General features: G+C 63.5%; 2 protein-coding genes across 16 annotated transcripts in view; both read right to left on the reverse strand.

The window, feature by feature from the left end:
• Window positions 1–606: 606 nt before the first annotated feature.
• HGFAC (HGF activator) lies at window positions 607–10,826 on the reverse strand. 5 transcript variants are annotated; one of them, XM_033106002.1, is made up of 14 exons: window positions 10,670–10,826; window positions 10,033–10,213; window positions 9,786–9,885; window positions 8,453–8,532; window positions 7,617–7,739; window positions 7,337–7,468; window positions 7,099–7,209; window positions 6,800–6,974; window positions 6,459–6,544; window positions 5,508–5,763; window positions 3,710–3,849; window positions 3,177–3,317; window positions 2,934–3,082; window positions 607–1,030 (listed from the first exon to the last, which is right to left on the reverse strand). In XM_033106002.1, the coding sequence occupies exons 1-14, from the start codon at window positions 10,772–10,774 to the stop codon at window positions 977–979; spliced, it is 1,833 nt and encodes a 610-aa protein (XP_032961893.1). In that variant the 5' UTR covers window positions 10,775–10,826; the 3' UTR covers window positions 607–976. The 5 variants fall into 5 exon arrangements, with proteins under 5 accessions (XP_032961893.1, XP_032961891.1, XP_032961890.1 ...); XM_033106000.1 differs by lacking the exon at window positions 607–1,030 and adding an exon at window positions 1,037–1,888 and having other exon boundaries at window positions 9,786–9,882; window positions 10,670–10,825; XM_033105999.1 differs by lacking the exon at window positions 607–1,030 and adding an exon at window positions 1,037–1,888 and having other exon boundaries at window positions 10,670–10,825.
• A 1,700-nt stretch (window positions 10,827–12,526) lies between these two features.
• Window positions 12,527–15,178, reverse strand: part of RGS12 (regulator of G protein signaling 12) — a 125,738-nt gene continuing 123,086 nt past the window's right edge. For all 11 annotated transcript variants that reach the window (XM_033105987.1, XM_033105988.1, XM_033105990.1 and 8 more), the window contains one exon: window positions 12,527–13,042. In XM_033105987.1, the coding sequence (XP_032961878.1) occupies window positions 12,816–13,042 (227 nt within the window). In that variant the 3' untranslated portion in view covers window positions 12,527–12,815. The remainder of the gene's footprint in view (window positions 13,043–15,178) is intronic.

Here is a 15,178-nt window from a genome sequence, read left to right on the forward strand (position 1 = left end):
AAGCCACCAGAGGAAAAAGTTATTTACAAAAGAACAGATTTCCAGCCCCCAGATTTCCAGCAGACTTCTCGGCAGTAGCAATGGCAGCCAGAAGATGGTGGAGTGCCCCACAAATGCTAGCAGAAAATCACCACTGATAACATCTGAGATTAAATGACAGAACACTATGACCGACTCTAGGGCAATAAATGTGATGATTTAGACAGGTAAATGCCTCAAAGTGTGACTTCCTGTAACTGGCTCAAGAAGAAGTAGAATTCTCAACTACCCCTTAACTATTAAGATATTGAATCTGTAGTTAAATATCATCCTATAAAGGAAAGAGTGGGCCCAGGGAAGTTTATAGGGACTCCTACCAAACTTTCAAAAAATAGATCGTTCCAGCTTGATACGATCTTCCGGTGAATTGTAAGAGAAGAGATACGCTTGAACTCATTCTGTGAGGCTGGTGATGACAGCCATTCAAAAAGTATTCGAAAGGACAATTATAGGCCAATCTCACTCAGAAACTTAAATGTGAAATCCTAAATAAAATATAAGTAAATCTCAAAAAGCATATGAAAAAATACAGCGTGCATCAACACCCAGGATCCCAACAGGCTGACATGACATTAGGACAAATCAAGGCAGGTTTATTTACAAAGGTGGAGGGGAACCCCCAGGGGTAACTCGGCAGCCCTGGGCTAGTTAGAGAGCAGGAGTGGGCCAGGGGACGGAGAGGTCACTGGAAATGCCCAGGCAGAGCCACGTACATCTGGGAGGAGCAATGACTGGCGGTTAAGGGATATGTGTATTGATTTGCTCGGGCTGCCATCACGAAGCACCACAGACCGGGGACTTCAATGCCAGAAACTGCTCTGGAGACCAGGGGCCAAGATCGAGGGCTCCACAAGGGTGTCCTTTCTGAGACTCGGAGGGAGAGGCTGCTCCAGGCCTGTCCTTGGCTTGTAGATGGCCATGTTTTCCTGGTGACACTTCACATTGTCTTCCTTCTCTGTGTCTCTGTGTCTCTGTGTCCAAGTTCCCCTTTCTGGTAAGGACACAGTCACACTGGATGAGGGCCCACCCTAGTGACCTCATTTTAACCTGATCACTTCTGTAAAGACCCTTTCTCCAAATAAGGTCACTTCTGAGGTCCTGGGGGTCGGGACTCCAACATATGGATTTTAGGAGCACACAATTCAATCTGTAACACTGACATGACCCCAAAAGGAGGGAGCCGGGGAAATCAATACCCAATTTCACTCTCCTCCTCCTCTGACCTCCTGCTCGGCCTCCCTAATGGCCCAACAAAACTCAAAGGGCACAGAAGCCCACTGATACCAGAGCAGCCTCTTGGGGCAGAGAGCAAGGTGGGGAATAAATGTGGGGGTAAATGGAGGACCCCTGGCTCACACTCAGACTCAGCACGGTCACTCAGGAATGCAAGGTTGGCTGGACACTGGAAAACCTACACAGACGAGTCACCTCTTTAACAGATCCACACTCAGACTCAGGGGAGAAGGGTCAGGGCAGCCCCCTTCGGGCGAGGGGTAATGCGGAACCGACATGACACCGTTTTCAGAGGGGTACACAGCCCGGGTGTGGCCTGGGAGGGAAGGCTGGGCTGGGGCAGCAGGACAGGCAGGATGGGCTGCGTTCCTGGAAACATCTTTATTGCTAGCAAGCAGGGAATGGCAGGGAGGCAGCATGCCCCAGGGTGGTCTCAGGAGGGATGCACAGGCCGCTTTGGGGGCCGAATCCGGTCATTGATCCAGTCCACATAATTGGCCACGCGGGTGTACACGCCGGGCTTGTTGAGCCGCCCACAGCCGTCGCCCCAGCTGATGATACCGTACAGGTAGGCCACGCCATTCTTCTCGCAGGCCAGGGGCCCGCCTGAATCGCCCTGTGGCAGAGCTGCCAGTCAGAGCCAGGATCTGGCTTGGGGGGACCTAGGGCTCAGCTCCTCAGCACCCCAGAAACAGCCCCACCACCCCGTCCCTCCCGGGCTTCCCTCACTCCAACCCAAGAATGCCCCCAAAGGTATCTCAGACGCTCCCCTGTGATCAGGCCTCCCGAGGGCCCTCAGACGGCCCCCTGGCAGCTTGGGGACAGATGGCAAAGGCATTATTTCCAAGTAAGGGAGTTGTCCCCTTTCCCTGAACCTCACAGAGAGGAAGTCTTCTCATTCCGGCTGCTGCGACAGGGTCTGGCCAGTCATTCCCCTCCCTAAAGCCCTGCCGGGCCCCTCTCGCCTCCAGGGCCAGCAACACGCTCCTGTAGCTGGCTGCCCCCCACTGACCAGCAAGGGCCCACGTGGACGAGGTGGCCCCTGTGTTGTGGCACATGCTATCCCCTCACCCCCACCCCCACCTTCCTCGCCTCTCAGCAAACTCCTATTACCCCCTCAGGACAAGTGCAAATGCCCCCTCCTCCATGAAGCCGTCCTTGACTTTCCCCAAGGGCACTTGTTGTACCACGTGGTCCAGTGTCGAGGCCCCCACCTCCATGCCTACTCCCCTGCTATGTCTGTTATGTGACCTGGGAAGAGTGATCAGATCTCTCTGGGTCTCGGGATCCCCATGTATAAAATGGGGAGTAAAGCAGCTCCTCCATCTCAGGGTTGACAGGCAGTCTGCACAAGATCCCGCCTGTGGAGCCTGGCTGAGCACCAGCTATTGGGACTAGGAGATGGATGGAGCCCACTGGGAGAACGCTGGGTGAAGGGGTTCAGCCTTTGGGGTCACAGGGACGGCCCTGCCCTCGGTTGGACGGCGGGGACATGACCGGCTTTGTGCCCTGCCCCTCCCTGGGCCTCAGTCTCCCCATCCTTGTGCCCCACCGAGGGGGCTTCCAGCAGTGACCGGAGGTGTGAGGTGTGCTCTCTGGCCTGGCTCCTGCTGGCCCTGCGGTCGTAGCCCCACCCCAGGCTGGGCGAGGCTGGGGCTCACCTGGCAGGCATCGGTCTTGCAGTCAAAGTAGCCGGCACACAGCATGTTGGGGCTGATGTCCGCCCCGTACACCTCGGGGCTGCTACACTTGTGGTCAGCCACAAGGGGCACTAGCGCCTCCCTCAGGGAGCTGGAGTAACCGCTCACGTCTGTGGACAGCGCACGCACCATCAGGGTGGGCAAGGCTCAAGTGCCACCCATCCTCTGGCCACCACACTGGCAGGCTGCCCCACCCCTACTCACTCTCATCCTGGTGGCCCCAGCCTGCAATCTGGCACTTGTGTCCGGCTGGAAAGGGGCTGCTGGGCTCAGGCAGGCAGATGGGCTGGACGAACTGGGAGCGGACGGCACAGCGGTCTCCCTTCTTCTTCAGCCGGATCAGGACTGGGCGGGAGAGAGGCCACAGATCAGCCTGGGGTGTGGGGGTCCATGATGGACAGAGGGTGGCTACTGAGTTACCCTAGGTGCAATCCCCGTGGGCAGAGGGGCTGTGGCCTGGGAGACCCAGGAGGGAGCAGGACGGCCAGCTCGGTGCCCACAAAGGCTGGCTGTCCAGGGCTTCCTCCACTGGCCAAGGCTGCTCTGCCACACCAGGCGCCCTTGCTGCCCTGCCCTGGACCCCCTCCCTCCTTCCCTCCCACGCTCTCCCCACTCATGTCTGAGGACTCTCCCAGGATCCTCCTGGTGCCTACCCCTGCCCCTCTCCTGGCTCTGGCCTGGGGTGCACGGAACACCCAATCCCAGCCCTGCTGCTCCCCAACGTGTCCTGAGCTCACCAAGGTCATGGTCACTGGGGTTGAACACGGAATACAGGGGGTACGGGATGTACTTCTCGATGCCAAACACCTGTGTCACGTCCGTCGTGTGGTTGAAGAAGTGTTGGCCCAGGACCACTGAGACACTTTGCCTGGGGGGACTGTGCAGGGAGGGGCTGGTGGCAGCATGACCCCGGCCTTCCCTTTGGGTCCCCAAAGTTGGCTCTCTGCTCACTCACAGGGGCTGAGCATACCAGAGACAGGCCCAGGAGGGTGTCACTGTGCTGGAGCCCTGTGCTGGTGTCACTGTGCTGGGCACAGGTCTAGGCCCATTAGCCCCGTTTTCCCATCTGCTGTGCGGGGGGGTCACTCCAGCCTGGCCCGGCCCTCCTGCCTTGGGCTCCACCTCCACGCCACCGTGAGGCCTTGGCCACTTGGCCCTCCCAGGCCTCAGGCCCTTCTGGAAAATGGGCGCCCTCTCCGAGGGCAGCGGATGCCCAACACACAGCGGGACTTGGTGCCCCTGCCCCCTGGGCAGGGCCAGAGCTGGGGGCTCCTAGCTCTCGCTCACTGAGCTCAGGCTGGAAACGCCCAGACCTTGAGGGGTGTGAGGAGGCTTCCTGGTTCTCCCTTTGTCCCACCCCCAAGGGAGCAGGCCCCTCCTGCGAGGCCACCTGGGGGTCCAGCCGTCTGAGCCACATCCCCTACCTCCTGCCTGTCCACACCTGTCCTGTTCTGCCCGTCTCCCCAGCTCTCCTTGGTCCAGACCTGTGACCAGTGTGCTGGGGTCCCCAGGTACTCCCATCCAGCTTGGGCCCTCCTAGCCCCTCCCTGGATGTAAGGAGTGGATGTCTGCTCCGCTCCCCCACTCTTAACCACCCCCACCCTATTCCAGACTGGGGAAGCCTTAGGGGTCCAATTTCACAGGCCCAGGGAGGAGCCTGCTGCAGGTAACACAGGGGTCAGTGCGAGCAGGACTTGTGCCCCACCCCCCATGCTGTAGTCCCCGGGTTGACCCATGAAGGCTCACTGCCAACCCCTCGGCCCTCTCCCAACCTTGATCCCTGGGATGTCTGTCAGGCCTGGCCCCTCCCACCCGCGCCCCAGGCCCGAGTGCCCCCGGCAGGCCTTGTCCCCACCACAGCGGTGGGAGCGGTGGGAGCGCGGAAAAGGCTGGCCTTTCCGGTTCTGAGCTCGCTGGCTCTCCTGGGGGTGTGGTGGTGGGTCTGCATCCCCGAGCCTCCCATCCAGAGCTGACAGCCCCGGCCCGCCTTCCCTGCCCGGAGGCCGCTGACTGGGCGGAGCCTCTGAGTCCCTGCGCCCCCTGGTGCCACCTGCGCAGTCTGGGCGAGGGGGGCGGGGCCGGGGTGGGGTCTGCGCAGGGGACGGTCCCGCCCATGGCCCCTACTGCGCAGGCGCCCCCGGTACTCCAAGAGCCTTCTCGCCCCACCCAAAGCGCCTGACAGCCTAGAGTCCAGGGATGGGACAGGGACGGGGCGGGGACAGCCATCGTGGTAGGGACGGGGCGGGCCTCTGTAGCCTTCATGTCCAGCACCTGGCTGAGTGCTGAGTCCCACCTGAGTCAGAGGGGCGATGCGGAACGGGGAGCTGAGCTACAAGAGGATGAGGGTAGGTGGGAAGGCGTGGGGACACGTGGGTGATGGTTAGGCAGAAGCGTGTGAGGATAGGCCGGTGGGCGGGAGAGGGCGTGGGGGATGGAGTGTGGGGGACGGATGGGTGGAGGGGTCGATGGGGAGAGGATGAGTGGATGGTTTGAGGGATGGCGTGGGGGTCTGGGACTCGGGCCAGAGCTGCTCACCTGTTGGAGAAGCAGTGGGCCGCAGACACCACCCAGCAGGTGTGCACGAGGCTGCCTGCGCAGAAGTTGTTCCCGATGTAGATGGCGGCCAGCCAGGGGTGGGAGCCGGGCAGCGAGGACGAGCCACCGATGATGCGAGGCCGGAGGAAACTCCTCTTCTTGTGCCGCCTGCCGCAGGTCTGGCGTCCAGCGGGGGCGGGCTCAGGCAGCGTCAGCAGGACGTTGGTGCGTGTTTGCTCACGTCTGGCGACGGGTTCTGAAGGCACAGGTGACTGGTCACACCCCCTGGGTTCCTCCTGCGAGCCCCAGGCTGCACCCACCTTCAACCTTCCTCGGGCCCCACCCTAGGCAGCTCCTCTAGAAGAGGGTCCAGGGCTCGGGCCCAGCTCTGCCCACCTGGCACATGACTTACTACTCCCTGAACCTGTTTCCTCATCTGTAGGATGGGGAAAACCCAGTCACAGGCTTGTGGGAACCAGAGTGGCCTGGAACACCTGGCAGGTGTCCATGTGCCTCCTAGATGCCAGTCCCAGGATGGTCAGATGCTGAGGCACAGAGGCCAGAGGGCATCTGGCCTCACGGAGGTGCCCACCCCAGGGCCTGACTCCAGGGGCCCCTGCTGGACCTCCTTTCCACACTAGTCACTCTGCCAGCACTTCATCGCCTCTGATGGCCTTCCCAGCATGGTTCAGCCTGGGCAGGGGCCACCCAGAGGACCTGGTGACCAGCCTGGCCCCTCTGACCCCTGGTGACAACCCACTGCCTGGCCTTGGACCAGCCCTGCCCCGGTAAGCATACACCCCGCCCACCCCTCAGTGGTCTGCCAGAGAGAAGAGGCCAGGTGTGGGGACGAGGTAGGGAGGGCCACAGGGAGAACCGCCGTGACCTCAGCAGGGGTGTGGCCAGTGCTGCCCACCCTGCTTCTCCCCACCCCCCACAAGCGCTGCACACCGCAGGCCACCAGGTGGCAGTACTCCCAGGAGAGTGCGTGGTCCTTCAGCACGTAGCACCAGGGCTTCTCGTCCTTGTCTGGGTTCCTGGAGTGCATGGAGAGGCGAGTGGGCAGGTGTCACACTGCCCCCCAGAGAGGGAAGGGAGAGAGGGACATGGGGACACCTAACAGGGTGGGGGTCCTGACACCCTCCCCAGCAGCCTTTTGCTGTTTCTGCAGATGGATACAGTGGCCATGGGGCCCGGCTCTTCTTCTTGGGGCAGCTAGCTCTCAGGCAGAGGTGTCAGGAAGCTCCCCCTGCCCCGCCCCCCAGAACAGACCCTGGCCACCCAGTGCTGACCGGCAGTAGGCGTGAGGGCCCAGGCCAAGCAGGGCTGCAGTGCCCACCGAGTCCACGTGAAGCTCCTGGTACAGCAGGTCGGAGTTCCAGGCCAAGCAGCTGAGGCCCGACGCCGCCGTGCTGGCCACGCCTCGGTAGTCGGTTCCATTCCCCGTGAAGCAGCTCTGTGCAGGCACTGGGGGTGGCATGGCGTGCCATCGGTGAGCCTGGGCCTGAGGCTGCACCCACGCCGACACCCAGCCCCCAGGGCACCGCGCCAGGTGGCCAACCCATGTGGCTCCAGGGGCCGAGCGACTCACCAATGTTGCACAGCCGCCCAGCATGGCCTGGGGGACAGGCACATACGGTGGTCCCGGTGGCCACGACCAGGTGGCAGGTGCCCCCATTCAGGCATGGGCTGCTCAGGCAAGCTATGGGGAGGGCTCAGAAGCTAGGCCTCGGGCCTCATGCATGAGGCATGAGGGTGACCCTGGGAGAGTACGGGGCAGGGGACACCCGGTGGAAGGCTCTTGACCTGCCCCCTCAGCCATGGTGTACCTGTGTGGCGTGTGTTCTCGCACTGCACGTGGCCCCCCGCACATGTGCACTGTTCCACCTGGCCCTGGTGCACGCGGGCCCAGCGGTCGCCCACCTCCAGGTACTCGTAGCGGGTCTTGTCAAAGCATTTCTCTGCGGGTGGCACCATGAGTCCCTGCTCTCTGCACACCATTGCCCCCACGCAGGGCCCTGCCCCCTTTATGCGGCAGGCTGCCTCCCACCCCCCACCTCCTCCTAGGACCTGGCCTTACCGCCCCCCCGGCCCCCCCACCCCACTCACCCAGGCTGCAATCCTTGCCGGTGAAGGCCACGGGGCAGGTGCAGTGGTAGGACGCAGGCTCCTGGGTGTTGGTGCACGAGCCCCCGTTGAGGCAGGGGCTGGAGGCACAGGGGTCCAGGGCAGCTGGGGACATGCAAGAGGGGTGGAGGTGGGGTCTGCGAGCCCCACCGGTCAGTGTCCCTCACACTCCATGACCCTCCCTGCTTTCCAAGGGCTCGTGGTGCCTCCATCATGCCTGCCACCTTAAAGATGCCCCTTCTGAATTCCGCAGGGGTGTGGGTGCCCTGGCAGGGGATACAGCTCTCCCCCTTCACCCCACATCCCTGCTTGACACTCAGACTTTGGGCAGGTGGGCCTCTGGCTTTCCACCTGGCACCGGGGAAGCCTGACACCCCACCTCATTAGGCAGCATGGTCCCATTCCGTGTGCCCTGGGGCCCTCGGAAGCAGGTCTGCCAGCACCACACCCTGTCGACCCCACTGACTCTCCCTCACCGGCCAGGGCTCTGCCTGTGCGGCCACAGGGCCTGACCTGACCAGCAGGGGGTGCCTTGGTCCCAGCAATGGCCAAAGCAGCCACCAGAGGGCAGGGTCCTGACTGGGAGGGTCCCACCCGGGAGGGTCCCACCCTCCACACTCCTGGGGTCCCATGCTAATGCCCCCCATGCTTTGGCCTGGCCCCCGGGCCTGCAGGGATCCACCCTGGAGCCCCCTCCCGCATTGCAGGCAGGACCCCCACCCTCATCAACACATTGATCCTGATGTCCCCCGAGCTTACCGCCCAGGCCCAGCCCCCTCCTTACCTGGACCCAGGCCTCCCAATCTCCCGGCACCCACCTGGGCCCTGCTGGGACGCGGAGGTCTGTGCACAGTAGCCCCAGGCCCTGTCCCGGTCATAGTTGTGAGTCGTGGCACACCTGGGGGTGACGTGTGCAGTGCGTGGGCACCCCAGACTGCAGAGCTGCCCTGACTGTCTTGGAGCTCTCACCCACCCACTCACCCACCCACTCACCCACTCACACACCCACCCACCCACCCACTCACTCACCCACTCACCCACCCACTCACCCACCCACCCACTCACCCACCCACTCACCCACTCACCCACTCACACACTCACCCACCCACCCACTCACTCACCCACTCACCCACCCACTCACCCACCCACCCACTCACCCACCCACCCACTCACCCACCCACTCACACACTCACCCACTCACACACTCACCCTGACTGTCTTGGAGCTCTCACCCACCCACTCACCCACCCACTCACCCACTCACACACTCACCCACCCACTCACACACTCACCCACTCACACACCCACTCACACACTCACCCACCCACCCACTCACCCACCCACTCAGCCACCCACTCACACACTCAGCCACCCACTCACACCCACTCACACACTCACCCACCCACTCACACTCACCCACTCACACACTCACCCACCCACTCACCAACCCACTAACACACTCACCCACTCACACCCACCCACTCACACACTCACCCACTCACACTCACCCACTCACACACTCACCCACCCACCCACTCACCCACCCACTCACACACCCACTCACACACTCACACACTCACCCACCCACTCACTCATCCACTCACCTACCCACTCACACACTCACCCACCCACCCACTCACCCACCCACTCACCCACTCACTCACCCACCCACTCACTCATCCACTCACCTACCCACTCACACACTCACCCACCCACTCACACACCCACTCACACACTCACACACTCACTCACCCACCCACTCACTCATCCACTCACCTACCCACTCACACACTCACCCACCCACTCACACACCCACTCACTCACACTCACTCACCCACCCACTCACTCATCCACTCACCTACCCACTCACACACTCACCCACCCACCCACTCACCCACCCACTCACCCACTCACTCACCCACCCACTCACTCATCCACTCACCTACCCACTCACCCACTCACTCACCCACCCACTCACTCACCCACTCACCCACTCACTCACTCATTCACTCGTGGGCGCCTTCATCCATTCACGACACCTGCTGTGTGCCAGGCTCAGTCTGGAGCAGGGAGGGTGGATGGGGGCTGTGGGGCCCAGGAGGAGGGGAGGCTGGTGGTCTGCTTGCAGGCCTTGCCCCAGCCGGGACCCACCACTTCCTGTGGGCACTTCCCTCCGAAGTGCAGGAGTGCAGCATGCGGCCACCATAGCGGAAGGGGAACCTGCAGGGCTGGCCATCCTCGGTGAGCACTGCTGGGGAGGCAGCGGGGTCAAGGGGCTCCCATGCTGGGGACCCCGACCCCCCATCACTCATCCCACTCCCCAGCAGCCGTCTATGTCCCCCAACCCACCTGTCCAGGTGCAGCCCACCACCTCCTCCAGGAAACCCCCCTGACCCACCTGGGCCTCCAGGGCTGCTGCTGGAGGGGGCCACCCTGGGTGCAGAGGTGAGCCCCCCACCACGGGGTCCCTCTGCCTCTGGAGTGCTCACGGTTGGGGGCATGTAGGTCACCGAGGTTACACTGATCGTGGGGGCCCCAGAGGTCACTGTGGCATTAGATTCTGGGGGCTCCGTATGGTTCTAGGAGGAGCCGAGAGGGTGGGCCTCAGATTCCACATTGGAGCCCTCAGGTCTTGGAGTAGGGGCCAGGGGACACTGAATGTCCTGAGGCCTCAGCTGGGCCCATGCCCTCCCCCTCGCACTGAGCCCAGGGCATTAGACCAGGCTGGCTCAGGGTCTGCCCAAGCAGGGCACCATAACCCTCAGGCTGAGTCCTGGGGTTCCGTTCTGGGGGATGGGCGAGAGGAGCCGAGCGGCACTGAGGCCTCCATCCCCCACCTGAAACACTTGGACCAACAGAGCCCAGCAAGCTGGATCCCCGGGCCCTGTCCCCCAGGCCATCCCAGCACGCCCACCTCACCCCAAAGCCCCCTTTCACTACTTTGGGCCCCTCGCCATCCACCCCTTCCCTGGCCTGAGCCCAGGACCCGAGTGACAGGGAGCCCGTGGCCACAGTGCGATTGGGTCAGTGCTCACCCTGCCGACCTGCGGTTGGGCCCTGAGAGATGCCAGCAACAGGAGCAGGAGCAGGGACAGTCCAGGCAGGGGCCAGGGGCTGGGGATCCAGGCCCAGCGCCCCATGGCTCCTCCTGAGCTGGCTTGAGGGGCAGTAGGAGGCGGAAGCAGAGCGGCCAGGCAGGTGGGGTCAAGGCTGCCTGGAAATGATTAACCGTGGCTGCCACCCCCGCTGGCCATGTGGCCCCCGGATCTGCTGCCCAGCTCACGGGCCAGGCCCACAGGGCCCAGCCGTCCCCTTTGGCCTCAGCCATCTGCTCCTGGACCTGAATCATCCTCGGGTCTTAGCTTAGAAGCCACCTCCACGAAATCTTCAGGAGCCTGGACTCAAGGCCCCAGCTTCCGGTCCCGACGTGGCCACAGGGCTGGCCACTGTCTATTTGTGAACGGCTATGACTGCTGAGCTCTTTTGACGGCTCAGGCCTGGGGGGTGGGGTGCTGGTCCCAAGGCCAACAAAAGGCCAGGCAGAGAGGAGGGTGTATGCACGCGCTGAGTGTGGCAAACAGTGACCAGGATGGGCACCTCTGCTGCTCTTCCCAGGATGAGCCTTGAGTGGGGAGGCCCTCTGGGAGTAGAACTGGGGGAGGGGCAGGACCAGAGCTGCCCATCGCTCTGCCCTGCCTCGGTGGTGCCCAGGAGCGTCCCCTCCCTCACCTCTCCTGGACTCCCTCTCTGGTCCCTAGCGGAGCCCCAGCCAGGTACCTAGGGGCTCGGGGTCCTGCCAGGTCTGCGATGCCTGCTGTCCCCATCTGTGAACTGGAATGGGGGCACTGATGCCGGACGCAGCTGCAGCAGTTGCCCCTCCCTGCCCAGAAGGCAGGCTGGGGGCTACGGGCCAAGCTACCGTGGGGACCTCTACCATAATCTCTGGGCAGCCTCAGTTTCCGGTGAGTGAGCTCGGCTGCCTGCACGGGGCCCAGGGGAGGCTGGCACTGCCGCTGCCTCACTGTGTGCCCCCAAACAGCACTCTCTCTGGGCCCCCACTTTGACATCTGTGCAGAGAGAGGGAGAGGGTGCTGGGCCCTCTCTTTCATTCCAACACCTCCTCTGAGCTCTGCTCAGAGCACTGTTCACGGGGGGCCACTCCCTGGAAGCACCCAGGACAGTCGCATGGCTTTGCTGTGTGCCCTCAGGCCCTCCTGACAAACCTGGTAAGACAAGACCCCTACCTCCTCCACCATCTCTGAGGAATGGTTGTGGGGGGCCCCTCAGCGTTCAGCTGCTCAACACTGGGGTTCCACTGAGGCAACCTGGGCCGATGGCACCATCTCTCTGCTTCAGCCTCATACCACACCGTCCTGCACACATCCTCTCCTGACTCGGCTGAAGCCATTCTGTAACCAAACTCGCTCCAGCCTCAGGGCCTTTGCACAGCGCTGACACTTTCCCAGGGCTTCTTCACAATCAGGTTTCTGCTCAGATACTCCACAGAGAGGCCCTGCCAGACCATTCCTCTAAGTGAGGCCAAGGGCAGGGCATCCTGAAGGGTCGGTCCCCACTGTGCCGTCAGAGCCACAGCAGCCCGGAGCCGTGGCAGGAGACCTGGCTCCTAGCCACAGACAGTGACCAGCTCACCTTGGAGAGGAGAGCCTGCTTTGACTGGCAGGGGAAAGTGTGACGTGGACAAGCCCAGGCCTGACCGCAGCCTCACTTCCTCACTTCCCACAGGGCCTGGCCTTGAGTCCCACCTGGGACCTCAGCACAAGAACCGTCTGCCCTCAGCCCCTCTCCCCACACGTTCAGAGGCCCCTGGGAACAACACCTCCCGGAGGACAGGGCCTGGGACCCCAGCACCCAACACGAGGCCGACGCTTGGGGGTCCTCGAAGACACTTTATTGAGGGAAGGCTGGATGCCGGGGCAGGGGCAGGGTCCGAGGAACCTCTGAGCCAGCGTGGCGCATGTCCGAGGCCAGGCCTTCCGCCCTCTCCTGGTTTGGTTCCCAAGGGTGTGGTGGCTACAGTGGCCCCTCCAAGGCCCTTGAGATGGGCACGGTGGCCCCCGCAAGGTCACTGGGCCTCCACACGCAGGTCCAGATGGGCAGCTTGGCCGGGCTCTGTCAGGAGGGGTCGGAGGTCGGCCGGCAGGGGCAGGGCTGTAGACGGCCTCAGACAAAGGTGGCGTGGTGCGGGCTGGCCTTGGGCTTGGCGGGGCCTCCTGACACAGGGCTCGGGCCAGGGTGGTCTGAAGCTGGGGGCCTGCTGGCCTGTGACCTCAGGGCGCCTGTCCAACCACTTGGGGCCCCACGGCCCAGCCCAGGGGCCGAGCAGGCCACACGGTCCACGTCGATGATGGTGCTGGCGGGGACGCCTCGGCTGCCGCGGGCCCCGCCTCCTGTCACGGAGAAGAGAGAGGCTGTCACCTGTCTGCCCCAGCCCTGCAGGCACCCAGGGCAGGAGACCCCACCCCACCAGCTGTGGGAGGGGTTCCTCACACCCAAATGCAGCCCAGAAGCAGGCAACCTCTGCCCTTGGCCCCCTGGGCCTGGGGCAGGAGTCTGGAGCCTCTGGTTCAATAAGGCGCCAGCCCCTTATGAGCCTCTGGCAGACATGGCACACAGTGCGGGGAGGGCCCCGAGGCTGAGGGGGCAGCGCCCGGGGCCCAGGGCACGGGAGGATGAGGTCTGAGGCTGCAGGGCCCAGGTCCTGTGTGGTGGGACCTGGGGGAGCACCCATCAATCACAGGGACACCCAGGCTCTCTGCACCCTGCCCTTGTCCAGTCTGTGCCAGGCCAGCCAGGGTGTGTCACCTACTCGAGGGCTGTCCCGCCTACTGGGGCACCTGAGCGCCTGCAGCTCCCCACCCGCCGCCTGCCCTACGCCTTGCCCCTACCACCTCTTCCTCCATCTTCCAGGCGGCGTTACATGCCTTCCCTGGCTGGGCTCCCCCAGCTCTGATGACACTGAACTGTCCCCTTGCCAGGGCTGTAAGTGGGGACAGGTGTGTGGTTTATGTTGTAGAAATGACTTCTGAGCCGGGGGCTGGGATGGCGGGGAAATGGAGAGAGGGGAGGAGCAGGGGATGGGGCCCCAGGGCCCCGAGAGGGCTCCAGTCAGCCTCCCCGGTGGGCTGTGTCCAGCGGAGAGCATTGTGGGGGACCGGTCTGCAAGAGAAACCTCCCACCACGCTGCTCAGACACCCCCGTGCCCCCCCACTGCGGCTCAGGAACAGAGCTGGGCCCCTGCTGAGGACACAGCCTCATCTTGCCCCGACCCCCCCACCACCCCAGGATAGTAAGCCCCCTGATTCCTTCTGGGGGGCCATCTGCAGGGCTTGCCCCTAGGCCGGAGTCCCCAAGGAGACCCCAGGGTGGGGGGGCGACACCTTTACTGGGCTGGGGATGAGGACCAAGCACTGGGTGGGGGTTGTTCCAGATGGGACTGGGCCCCCTGAGGGCACTCGAGGCCTCTACCCACAGCCCTCACTGCCAGCTTCTTCGAGGGATGAGGGACGTAGCTCCCAGGCTGGGTGGGGCAGGGGCTGAGCCCGTCTTCCAGTGTCCCCAGTACCCTCCCAGCCTGGCCACCTGGTTGTCCACTGCCTGTTGCCTCAGGCCCATGTCTTCACCACACAGACCCTGAGCCCTTTGAGGCGCCCGCTCTGGGTTCTGGGTGCCAGGTACGCTTTCCTACCCCCTCCTCACAGCTCGGCTGCCTGCCCTTTGCTCCACCGTACCCTCTGCCCCCGTCGGCCCCTCCTCAGGCTGCTCAGTGCCCAGCCGGACCTCTGGCTCCAAACCACCCCCTCACGAATAGGAATTCCTGAAACTGCCTTGGAAGCTTCCAGGCCCGGGGGTGGGCAGCCTTAACACCTTGCCAACCACAGCTGGAGGTCTGCCTGCCCCTGAGCGGGGACCCCGGAGGATAGAGACCTGTCTTCCCATGTGGAGTCTGCAGGGCCCAGCGCGCGGGGTGGGCAGTGGGCACTCGGCAGGCACTCTCACTCCCCTGGCTCACCCCAGGCCGGGGATAGGCAGTGCCACCCAGGTTAGGGCCAAGGGCAGGGCTCAAGGGCCCTAGACAGGCCAGTACCTGGTCTGGGTGGGAGCCCTTGGTGTATCTGTAGGGGTGTTGGTGAGCCTGGGGCCGAGGCCCCTCGGGTGCCCATGACCCATGGTGGCCAGGCTGGGGAGGAGTCCAGCCCCACGGCCACGGGGTCCTGCCCCCCTGAAGACCGTGCCCTGGGCCTCTGTTCCCTGGCCTTGCTGGGGAGGTGAAGCCTCTGCTCACTCCATGGGTCCAAGGCCTCTGAGCGGGAGTGGGGACGACCGTGGGATCAGGAGCCTGTGATTCCCCAGCTGTTCCGTGACCCCCAAAGTCTCCAGACCCCACTGCACCCCACGCCTCCAGAAGAGCCTCCACGCGGCCTCCCAGGCAAGTCCAGGCCTGCAGGCAGAGGCACGGCGTCCCCTCAGTAACAAGTCCATGCAGCAGACCATGGGCCTTTCGCCCTCCACATGTCAGTGTCAGG

Source organism: Rhinolophus ferrumequinum, chromosome 5 (genome assembly GCF_004115265.2).
Source record: "Rhinolophus ferrumequinum isolate MPI-CBG mRhiFer1 chromosome 5, mRhiFer1_v1.p, whole genome shotgun sequence".
In the NCBI taxonomy this organism is placed as follows: domain Eukaryota; kingdom Metazoa; phylum Chordata; class Mammalia; order Chiroptera; family Rhinolophidae; genus Rhinolophus; species Rhinolophus ferrumequinum.